The sequence below is a fragment of the Epinephelus moara genome, chromosome 24 (genome assembly GCF_006386435.1).
Source record: "Epinephelus moara isolate mb chromosome 24, YSFRI_EMoa_1.0, whole genome shotgun sequence".
In the NCBI taxonomy this organism is placed as follows: Eukaryota; Metazoa; Chordata; class Actinopteri; order Perciformes; family Serranidae; genus Epinephelus; species Epinephelus moara.
Window position 1 is genome coordinate 19,607,554 of NC_065529.1, and position 12,119 is coordinate 19,619,672.

Genomic DNA, 12,119 nt, shown 5'->3' on the forward strand with positions numbered 1-12,119 from the left:
CCCAGGCGCTTCCTTATACTGTGTTGAAGTGTATGAGACGGTAAAGCAAATGTATTGTAATACATGCTATGAGCTGGTTGGGTGGTCTGTAATGTTCTTCTGTTGCTCTGACCGGTGCGGCCATCCATCATCTACTGTATGTTTCTGCTCCCACAGGTCAGGGTCGGGCGGGATGGTATTTATAGTGGGCCTGGATACCTCAGTCTGTCTCTGGTATGTGTGGACAGCCTAGCTGGGAGGCACCTGTGTGCACTGTTGTTCTGTTGCACCTGTGTGTGTGTGTGTGTGTGTGTGTGTGTGTGTGTGTGTGTGTGTGTGTGTGTGTGTGTGTGTGTTTCTAGTGTGAATTAATTTTGCACTTGTGTGCCCGCTGAAGCGCTCCAAATGAACACGGGCACGGGCCTTCTGCTGTCTAGCACGAGCCCAGAGGGGAGTAAAGTGTAAGTGCGCCCATCTCGTCCTTCTTTCCTTTTTTTTCCCCTTCTGGTGGAAGCAAAAGGAGGGACTCATCATCTTTGCGATGGTCTGTCAGCTTGTGTCACGCTGAAAGGCCATCTCTCTTACGACAGAACATGAAAGGCTGTCACTTCATGTCGACGCACACTCACTGAGCTGTAAGTGAAGGTTGTTTCTTACAATAGAGATTGTTTTTCCTTTTTAAAACACTACATTTAGACTCCACATGGATTATGTACAAAATTTGTCTGCAACAGCTGACATTTTGTGTTCCCTCATCTGTCTTATTATCACACTGTCTTGTTCAGCTGGTGTGCACTTCACATTTATCTCCGCCTCTCACTCTCTCTCTCTCATATTTGGAAGACGAGCTGTGGCATGTCAGGAATTTCATATCAGCCGGCGTGCACCTTGCAACACATCAGATACAGAGGGAAGAAATTAAAGGAATGAGGGTAGGGAGACGCAGAAAGGAGGTCAGGGAACACAGGTAAACTTGCTGCACAGACAGAATATCGGGGCTGATATTCATCCTGTTAGTTTCACTTTGGTGTCAGCGCATATCTCAGGAAATGCCTTGGCATTTATGAACATCGCAGATAAAGCCTGCTCTGTATACCAGCCCTTAGAATTACAAAAAAAGCCAAGAGTGTGCTCGGCGCTCACACACGACTCAACATCACCCCCTGCAGGTCGTTAAAGGCTGTGATTTGTTACATTACATTAGATAGGAAGCGTTTCCTGAAATGAACCAGCTAAATAAACAGGAGATGTGTTGAGAAGTAGACAGCATTGATTCACTCTATGCAGTGGTCAGCACTGAAAGAGCCTCAAGCAGTGTGTGCAGTGTCAAGCAGGCAGGATGTCCTGTCAGGGATAATGGAGGCTTGCTTCTGTTGACGTGCAGGACTCGTATTAATCAAACCTCAAAGAGTAAAAGTAGTGCTGCAGGAATGCTTTGCTCAGTTATATTAATATTCTGCGTTGATTTCACTGTGAAAAGTTGCAGTTTTATTCCAACATCTGTCCTTCCCTTTGCTGTTCCCATGCTTGACTCTTCAAATGGTTTCCTTTTCATACCCTCATTTTCCTGCATCCCCCTCCCTTCATTTCTAATTTTCCTGTCTTTTTCATCCCCTCTTCTGCCCACTCCAATCTTCCCGGTCCCCTTTTTATCTCTCCCTCTCTCTCTCTCTTTCCTGTAATGAGCCCCATGCGGAGCAGCGTTCGTGTAATTAAAATGCACACCATTCATCTGGGAGGAAGGGAGTCTCCTTAATCTGCGTCAACCCACATTTTAGCCTCTGAGGATTTGCCTGCTGCACCACGCACACACACACACACACACACACACACACACTTCCCAGTTTCACTCGCTATCTCTCCCGACACTCCCACCGCCATTCCTCATTGTTTAAGCCCAGCTGTGCCCTGCCATGTCACATTAAGTGCTGTGGCCATGGAAGCTAACAGAATGCTGGTGTTTCCCGTTGTTCAAAGACTGTGTTTAATCGATGTTAGATGTGGATGTAGCCTGTTTTTGGTTGGCAGAGGTAGATCTCTCACCTTCTCACAACTGCCTCCTCAGAGATTTGGGTCTGTTAAGGTTTTATATAGCTTTGTTCTCATAGCACATCAATATCTCATATGCAAGTCCTGTCTTACATCGATTCCCCAAATATATACCTACTAAAATATGCTCACATAAAGTTATCTCCAGAAGTTCTTGCCTCCTTACAGAGAATGATTCATGAGGCTCATATTTAAGATTGAGCGCTTGGGTGTCTCTTATGAGTTACTCATTGTACTGTAGTTCCATTTTTGGTCACTGGGGATCTTGTCTGTGCTTTGCACTAGAGTCTCTGTGTCCCGGTATGTTCCCTTGGCAGCAGAGGCTGACACACCTCTGTGTGTTTGTGTAGTTTGTGGATGGGTCAGAGCATGTCTAGCAGCACGCAGTGTTCAGCAAATAAAGGCAACCCCTTTAAGCTGCTGGTTTCTATAGTTTGTGCTATATCCTTTTAAATTGAAGGACTGTATTCCAACTGCTTTGTTGAGGGGAAATGAGCAGCAGATTTCAATTAACTCGCCTCACTTTGATGCAAGACCTCTTAGATATTAAAGTTAGTACACAGATCTCCCACAAGCCAGCAGAATATGTATTTCATGTAGCCTGGAGGTTTGTGTTTTAGCGTAACTCTATTTCGGAGCAGCAGATTCTTTATCAACAGGGTTAAAGCCAGTTTAGCTCGAGAGCTAAGTTGTTTAACATCTCTTGTGTAAACCATCTGGACTAACATCTGTTGACTGAGGTCTCCACCAGCTGCAGTAAAACTTTGTTCTGGCATCAGTAGCAGATACATGTACCGACTACTGAGGCCTTCAGATATGACTGCTATTTATTCATGCAGAATTTCCCAGAAGTGATGAAATTGAAATTATGTTTAAACCTGTCCTCACTTCATCTTAGATGGATGTTTGGACTTGTCGGATCCAGTGTATTTTTTCTTAATGTGTGATTTTTTTTTAAACCATAATGAAGATTGTAGAGGAGGACATCTATGTCATCCTTTCTGTCTGCGTCGTGGGTGATGTCATCACGATTAAAATCAGCTGCATCGTGTGAAATGTAAAGAAGAAGTCTTAACCTCTATGTTTGAAACACAGGAAACCTCTTTGAGCAAGTTCACAAGTTGGCCGACTTCCCCTTCTAGTGGACCAGAAGTAAAGCCTACAGACTGCAGTGTTAACCTGTCCATTGGCTGATTTGAACCATCTTTGAATAGGGAGCAGGTTTTATTGTACACCATACATGGTATAAATGATAAAGTTTGACAGTTGTGTTGGTTCTGCTTCTTTATGGGTGTGTTTTTTGCAATTACCAAGTAAGAGATGAGGACAGACAGACAGACAGACACACACACACACACACACACACACACACACACACACACACACACACACACACACACAGAGCTGGCTGCAGTCGTGTAAACAGTGGGCTGTGCTGTGTCCATAATGAAGCTCTGTGGTATGTGCTCGGGCTTCTGAACGGAGTCTCCTCTGTGAAACCCCGTCAACTGGCATGTTAGCCATGCTAGCCATGCTAATGCTAAGTCTGGCCAAGTGGATCTGGCATTGATCTGGGTCTGCTTGTGCTGTGTCTCCTCTCAGTCTGGGAAACATTGCAGTCCAAGTTACTTCTGCACTGATGACACTCTGCTAGCATTTGTTGTGTCCTCATTAAATCTTGTTGTGCTTTACAAAAGAAATCATATCTTTCAAATCTAACTGTTGTTGTACCTAAAGACTAAATTTAATGTAACACCAAAACATGGTATAAGTGTGAGTCACAAGTAACCTAAGCAGAGAGTGTGCTGACTGTGTGAAGGAGGGGCAGATTACACCTTTATATACCTTTGTGATACCACTCCCTTAGTTGGGCATGCCTCTGTTGATAAGAGCTCTGCTCGCCCTCAACTTTCCGCACAGCGTACTTTACCTTCACCTGCTGTAACGTGCTCAGCTTGCCACAGTGTTTTCAGTGCGTGAGTAGTATCTCTTACTTGGGTGAACCTAACCCGCTGCCATTAACTTTAACCCCTCCTTCTCCTCTCTACCCTGACCCTCTCCTCTGTTCTCAGTTGCACCCCACTCTTCCCCCTCCTGCTCCTCTTGCTCTCTTATGCTGATGGTAGAGTTAAGAAAGGCAGTTCCTGCCTGGCAGACAGTCTGTTTGGGTTGCCCTCTTCCTCCTTCACTTCTCATTCTTTTTCTGTATTATCTCCTCTTCACTTCCCTGGGTGTAACATCTTGTCTTTTTCTAAGGTACGTCTCATCTCCATATTAGGTTAGTTATGGTTTTTGTCTTGCTTGCCCTGCAACTTTGAAATAGTTGGGGTTTGGAACATCTTAGTAATACTGGCAATATTGCAGTGTAATGTACAGAATATTAAAAACCTCATTTTGAAGTGCAGTTTGAATCCTTTTCAATATGCTCTGTGATTAGGAAATTTGATTGTACTTTAGCTGTATGTTTGCTGTGTCTAAGTGTGGCTTATTTGGTTTCATTTTATTAGGTTTTGTCTTGAATTTTACATTAGTTTATGAACTTCATTTTGAGAACACTATAATCCCTAACAGCCTCAAATATATTTGTGTAATGGAATATATGTAATTACGCATAAACACTGATTTTGTACTAACCGTTTATTCACATAAGGCAGTTATTGTTAGAGTAAGTTTGTTAAATTTAGAGTTTTATTTTTTTAGGACTTGTGACATTCTGCAAGAGAAACTAAACCCTGCTGTGGTGAGTGAGCGCTCTATAATAAGCCCAAGTATTCAGTAATACAGTCTGCGCTCTTCATTAAATCCCCTATAATGTTATGTGTCTTCTACCTGCTGGTTAGGCCTGCTAAATCAGTAGTTGTTTTCTTGGCCTGTGTTCCTGTCAGAATACCAAGTGACCCCTTCATGCAGCGGCTGTAGCTGTTGTGGTGTAGTTGTTAAATATGAATACCTGGTTGCAGACATGACAGCGGCTCTTGGATTTAAGACATGTCAAGACTGCAGGCAGACGAGGGTCAATGAGTAACCAAAGGAGTGGCTATGACCGTCTGCATGATTCAACTTTTACAACCCCACCTCCCCTGATGTCAGCGCACATGGGATTTTGAGAGATTGCGAAACACGCTGCGATTGTTTGCTCTGTGTGTATGCAATGGAACTGGTGATGAGTTTTGCAGTGCTGTATTGTCCTTTCACCCAACCCTGTCTGAATATAATTAACTTCAGACCTGTGATTATCAGATCTTTTGTTTTGTATTTCCGCAGATGCTTTGTTGGCGGACCTTGAGTCCACAACATCCCACATTTCCAAGCGTCCGCTCTTCCTGTCTGACGAGACTGCTTACTCCTTCCCTGTTGGGGGTCAGACTCAGCAAGACCTCTGCTCTCCACCCCAAGTCCCACCTACTCCCACTGAGCAAACCCTAAACGGACTTGATGAAACAGAGGTAAATGCTCACACACAATCTAATAATTATTCTGTTAAAGCACTGTCATTTACTCATAAATAAAGGTGTAAATTAGTTTCCTTATTTGGTCCTCTGAGTACTCTATAGTGACTTTACTTTCTCTTTTCAGTCCTCCTCAGCTCAGAGAAGTCCCTGGTCTAGAGATAGCAGCAGTCCAACTCAACCCATTGGTGAAGAGGACCACGTATACAGGTAGGACTTTGAATCCTGTTAGTTGGATCAGCAGTGTATAAACTGTCTCACATTAACTACTCCCAAAAGTGAGGGGACGTTTTGGGAATATAGATAACTTAAGTTGGCAGCATGTTTGTGGGGAAAAAAAAACATCAAAGGACATCAAAGGAGGAACAGAATAATTTTATTCGACATGCACACAAAACATGAGTCTAGAAATTTTCATTTGAATTTTTACTCATCTAGACACTCTCCAAATCATACCAGTGTCAGAATATAGCAACCCTCTCAGTCTGCACCTCTGTTGATGATGCATATTGGTTCCTCTCTCTACTCTGCACAGTTTCCCTAATAAGCAGAAGAGTAGTGAGTCATCAGCTGTTGCCATGAACTCATCGATGGGCAGCAACCTGTCTGAGCTGGACCGCCTGCTGTTGGAGCTCAATGCTGTCCAACAAAGCACCCCTGCCTTCGCCACAGAAGGTACACAAAAAGATTGCTTTACAGTTTACAAAATGCTCTCTCATGTTTCTCGGATGTCACTATCTAAATTTGGCATTATTGTTTTTGTGGTATGACACAGGGATGTCCCTTTCCCAGTGTGTTTTAAGCTCCTTTTTTACACAGCCTGTTCAAGGTGGGAATGTTATTTTGCTACGCTGTTCTGTATAAAATGTACAAACACAGAATGGGGGACAATTTTTCTGCCTTTGAGCTGGCAGCAGAGGTAGCAACAATGCTGAATCGAGGTCTGTGTAAAAAGTGTGAGCTGGCAGGACCAGCCGGGTGTGACATTTTGGTGACATGCTATGTGTCTGACCTACCACTGGGAGATTTAACGAGCAGCTTGCAGCAGTTAGCAGCTAACTCAAAAAAAGAAGAACGGCAACCGAAAATGTACACAATCTGGGCAAACAATATGTCTCGGGAGCTCCTTTCTCTCCGAACAGAGGATGACATCAACTAACATATAACAGTGACATGAAATGATTGTTATCGCCATGCTATGCTGCCAGACAAGTATGTTATATGTCACAGTAGCAGCGACACTGTTGTGTTACATGTCACGCCTGTCACATCTACTTTGCTCCTGGAATGCTGGTGTGCTATCTTAAATCACACACTGGGGCGGCATCATGCCAGCATTGTTTTGTTCTGTGTAAAAAAACAGAGCTGACATGATGAAGGGTCTTTGTTGCAGCAGTATTGCAGGATCTCTGTGTAAAAACAGCCTTTAGTGTTTGGTAGTTTACAACATGATAACTGTGGATCCATGAAGGAAATTAATTTAACATTTTGTCTGTAATAGAAGAAGCAGCTCCTCCGCTGCCTGCCAGCAGCATCATCCACAGCGTCCAGGAGAATGGAGTCTCTACTGCAGGCAAGGTTCCTCCACCTGTGCTGGACAAGCCCAAACGCAGTGCAGGAGCTCGGGGAATCGAGGATGTACGACCAAGTGTAGAGAGCCTTCTGGATGAGCTGGAAAGTTCCGTGCCCTCACCCATGTAAGTGACAAATTATTAAAGCAACATTAAAATTATCTCATTGATTGCAGTTATTTGAATGAGATTGTTATAGTAACATATTAAGTGGAAAGCCCACAGTAAATATAGTTGATGGCATTCTCTTCTTGTTTAGTCCCACACCGTTGGCTGTGTCAGACGAACCAACAGATGGACAAGAGGAAACACCATCACAGCAGCAAGCCCGAATGTCTGCCTCCTCTGCCACACGAGAGCTGGATGAGCTAATGGCCTCCCTGTCTGACTTCAAAGTCCAAAGCAATGTGAGTATGGAAGTGGGTAGATTTTTGGGTCATGGGGGTTTGCATACTGGATGGAGGATGTCTATTTTTGGCATTGTGGAACTGTTAGGGACTGTGCTGCAGATGTTTAGGGGATGGCATGACTGTAAATTGTGGAAAGTAGGATGTAGGATCAGACTAATTTTATTCAGTGTGTTTTCCATATTTGTGGCTTTGTAATGTCACATGAACTGCTGCTGCTGCCTGCTATGTTCCACAATAGAAATGTTTAACTGAACCACAAACTTTTGCCATGTTGCAGTGGCATAAATGCAGTTAATTTACCTCAAATGATAAAAGAATTATTTCTTGTTTTAAACCTGCGCTTTATTTTGGACCAGCTTTTATTGGATAGAACAAAACATTATAGCACTGACCAGTAATTAACAAATAGCTTTTACTTTAAAATGTACTTTTACGTTGTTGTAATGCTTGATGAAAAAAAAAGAAATCATACTCGATGGCATTTAGATTTTGTTGTGCTACATTGTTCTACTGTGCAGTTTTGTTGTAAGCTGGCATTCATAGAGAAAGTTGTGGGATTGATGAAACAAAATCAGTGTATGTTGACAACATAACATAATGCAATGACATAACATTTCCCTTTAAAGACCATTAACACAAGGCAACAAATGTTATCTTTGTAAAGATTAGAGTGTTTAGTTTTTGTGAGACTTTGTCATTTAAGTGTTAATTTAAGAAATTTTGAAGATTTGAAATGATTTTGTCCGCTGTCTGAGGGCAGCAATCAACATCAGGGACCCGGGCTTGGATCCGAGTACACATGACCCTAAAGTCCAGTTTGTTTCATTAGTGTTTAAACTGTGTACCATATCCGGGTATGAATCGGCGCACCATGCCCGAGTCTGCTTGAAAAGGAGGTCTTGAGTGTGGTTGATACGTACTCCGGTATGGTACGCATCAGGTGTGAACACCAAGTAGACTGCTATTTAAAGTGACTACAAGGAGTTTTTAACTGGTTATGAAACAGTTTCAGTTTATTGCTGATGCCTCAAACAGCAGCACAGCCTGACGCAGACAGACCCAGATCGGCTTCTCTGCCGCCTTCAACCTGCAGTCAGAACTCCAGTAGAAGGTGGCAAGCTCTGCACCTGACAGTAGTGGCTCCTTATCCAGTCAGGAGCAGAGCTTTATCTTGCTGGCACCCTTATGGCACCCTTTTTGACAGTGTAGCACAACAAAAAAGTCGCGTAAATGATGATGTAAGTGTAATTGGGTACGGAACAACATTACTAATCTGAAGGCTGAGTGGCAGGGAAATGGAGAGAGGGTCAATCGTACTCAGGCACAGTTCGAATTAAGTGTACCCAATATGGAAATGCCCTAAATTTGTGTTGAAAGACAATTAAGCGTGCTCTTCCCCTGCTTGGCTTTGTGTGTGAAACAACTTTTCTGTTCATTCCCGTCATTCTCAGTGTTTTTTTTTTCTATTCTCTTTTCTCTACCACTGTTTATGTCTTGTCTTTGTTTGTACATTGTCATCATTACATCATGGCACCCGATTCAGTCTGACTCTCAGTTGTCTGTGAATCAGGAGGCTGTAGACCCTTCATTGGAAGCTGGTTCCCTAGTAACTGCTCCATCTATAAATCCTAATATTGGTTCAGTGGATACTCTTCTACCTTCTAGTTTCACTACTCCCTCGTGTACTCCTCTTCCGTTGGAACTCCATATAGATGAAGATGGTTGTTCAGCCCCTTCATCTTCAGCTGGTTCCACTGTAGTCATTACATCATCTAAGAGCCTTCAGTACTCACAGATCCAACAGATGGATGATGGTGGCAGTGTCACCTCTGAGATCTCTCATGTGGAGAGCCTCAGTATCTCTAGTACCACAAAGCCTCCTAGTCAAACTGAAGGCAGCAGCCCTACACATATGGCAATCACTAAAGTCTCTGCTAGTAAAGTCTCAAGTCCACTTGAGAAAAGCCCTGTTACTGTTGGGAAAAGTTCTAGTCCAGTTCCCGCTGCCAGGGGCTCCAGTCCAGTAGTTGTTTCCAAGAGCCCTAGTCCTGTTACTGTGTCCATAAACCCTAGTCCCATTCATAGAACCAAGAGTCCTAATCCCCCTGATCTTAAATGCTCCAGTCTAAGTCAGTCTGACAAGAACCCAAGCCCAGTCCCTAAAAGTCCACTTCCCATAAGTCATAGTCCAGTCACAGTTCCAAGGCTTTCAAGTCCCGTTCCAAAAAGTGCAAGTCCAGTGATGCTCCCTGATATCTCCAGTTCAGTAACCGCCCCAAAGAGCGCAAGTCCAGAAACAGTTCCCAAGTGTGCTAGTCCAGTGTCAATTCCAAGACTTTCAAGTCCAGTTCCAAAGATTGCGAGTCCAGTGACAGTCCCTAATATCTCTAGTTCATCAGGCGTACCCAAGAGTTCTAGTCCTGAGACATTGCCAAAGAATGCTAGCCCAATAATACTCCCAAGGCTTTCAAGTCCAGTGACAGTTCCCAAAAGTCCTGCTTCAGTCATCAGAAAAAGTTACACAGTTACAGGCGCCAGCAGTCCCAGAGCTTCACCAGTTCCATCTGTCAATGTACCATCAAATAGCCTGTCTTCCCCTCTTACACAAAAGAAAGGAGGTGAGATGCTGGATGTAACATGGCCATGTCGGGAGCCTTTATTAGATGAAGCTTTAGACAGACTCTTAGCCCCTGACTCCACCCAACTGAGTATGAACCAGCCACCTGCTTCCATTATGCCTGGAGATGAAGACAGATCTTGGGAGGAAGAAGATGGAATTTACCCTGATCTCAGCCGAGAGGGAACCCTGACACCCATGACTGAGTCCAGCTGGATGGACGAGTGTTTCACCCCCTCCACCTGCCCCGGGACACCAGATGCAACGCTGGACCTTCCCACACAGCAGCCTTCTGCTGTCGAGCGACTATCAGCTTCTGGCCAAGTAGGACGCTCAACTTGACTCTCCCAAAATAAGCTGCTGGCAAAAAGCTAGAGAGGCTTTAGTACCACATGTGGTCTTTCTATTATTTGGCCATGTGGCCTATATATTAATTATCTCTGATAAGAATGGCTGTGTTAGATAATATTTCAAGCACAGTGTATCACTGTATCTCTAGTTGCCAAAATAAGTTTATTCTGGGAGAGCGGCTCCTACAAATATTCAAGGAGCTGTGCAAAAGTACAAAACACAAAGTGTCTTCATGAAGAGAAATTCCTCAGTTTGGCGTGATGCATGTGGTGTCATTGCATAGCAATCGCAAATTGCTTAAGGGAAAAATCTCCCTGCAGAGACTGTTGTGGCTGATGTTGAAAGCTTTGCTGAAAGGATATTTCCGCACGCCCCTACTTGCTTCAGTCAACATTGCTATGCTCGTCACAGGGCCTGGCCTGTCATGTTTACGCAACCAGTGGATGATGCACAAAATGCGTTTTAAATCAGTGATGGTGTCAATACAGAAGACAGTGTGGATATTTTTCTTTTTTGCTAATGCATAAATGCACTAAGAACATGCACATGTAAAGGAAGAAAAAACATATAAGAACTTTGCTTTTTTGCTCTTTGGCCTTGCTTTGGCATGTACATACTGATGTGCAAGCATCTTGTGATAGACCTGTGTTGTCTTGATCTCAGCTATCCGGCATGCTGTGGCACAGATACCTGAGTAGTTTGAAGTAGTCTTGACAGTAGAGAATGGATTTGAATGGAATGGAGGGCTGTGCTTTGCTTCTGCAGGCAAATCTGATTGGATAAACAAAGTGCCTGACAAAACCTCCAGAACAGTTTGACCAAAGTAGGTTCTGGAGCCAGTGCTTGAGCATTTTTGCCACTTGAATAAGACTTCCTGTACTTGGCCCTGTACTTGGCCCGGCCTGCTTGTGTTTGTAACCCAACATGGACTTTCTGGTGAGTGGCCCAACCACACCTCCTGATATCATCTACTCTTCAGCTCAAGTCGGTTATCCGCCGCACCAAAGAGACCTCCAATGTGCATCCAATGTTCAGGGAGGGAATGTTGCGACGCAAAATGGGACCGATCATTGTGAATAAGAGCAACTCGCAAGACCGACTCATTGAGGAGCTTCAGGGGAAACTGGGAATTGGGCGGATGGAGCGCAAGCGTAAACAACAGCCAGATGATTGGATGACAGAGGGAGTCATCGTCATGTCCAACCCACAGCGAACACGGGAAGAAAGGGCCCAGCCATCTGTGGATAAGGTAGACCTAAGGGCGCACAGCAGGAGTCAGTGCTACTCTTGGACCACATTAAACCAAGAGTTGAAAACTATGTGTTCCTCTCGTAGTTGAGCTTTTATTTGTTTGGCCTATGGTTAAACTGGCAAATATCAAAATATATGATGTTTCATCATATCATCATAAAAATAGTATTGCTGCTTTGGCAGTCACTGTTCGGTTTGTCTTGCTAATTTTGTTTCAATTACCATTTCCTTTTCCTTATTCTGACTTCTGTTTCTGTATGTTCTGTTTGCTCTCCTCTCTTTGCTGTTTCCTTTTTCCTTCTTTCCCCCAGATCATCATCCCTCCAGAATCACCTGCCCCACAGAGAAAAGTCCTCCCCCCTCCGCAATCTCCCCCAGCACCCAAAAAGCCACCCCCAGTCAAGCATACTCCTCCACCACTACCTCCTCCCCCTCCAACCCC

The 12,119-nt window shown here is 44.0% G+C and overlaps 2 protein-coding genes across 2 annotated transcripts in view; both read left to right on the forward strand.

The window, feature by feature from the left end:
• The window catches only part of LOC126385387 (paxillin-like), a 36,082-nt gene that overhangs the window by 16,491 nt on the left and 7,472 nt on the right, over window positions 1-12,119 (forward strand). The window contains exons 2-6 of the mRNA XM_050037025.1: window positions 5,293-5,474; window positions 5,605-5,687; window positions 6,013-6,152; window positions 6,979-7,174; window positions 7,308-7,455. Of these exons, the coding sequence (XP_049892982.1) occupies window positions 5,293-5,474; window positions 5,605-5,687; window positions 6,013-6,152; window positions 6,979-7,174; window positions 7,308-7,455 (749 nt within the window). The remainder of the gene's footprint in view (window positions 1-5,292; window positions 5,475-5,604; window positions 5,688-6,012; window positions 6,153-6,978; window positions 7,175-7,307; window positions 7,456-12,119) is intronic.
• Window positions 9,281-11,808, forward strand: LOC126385388 (zyxin-like). The gene is made up of 2 exons (XM_050037026.1): window positions 9,281-10,399; window positions 11,406-11,808. Exons 1-2 carry the CDS (start codon window positions 9,371-9,373, stop codon window positions 11,763-11,765), a joined length of 1,389 nt encoding a protein of 462 aa, XP_049892983.1. The 5' UTR covers window positions 9,281-9,370; the 3' UTR covers window positions 11,766-11,808.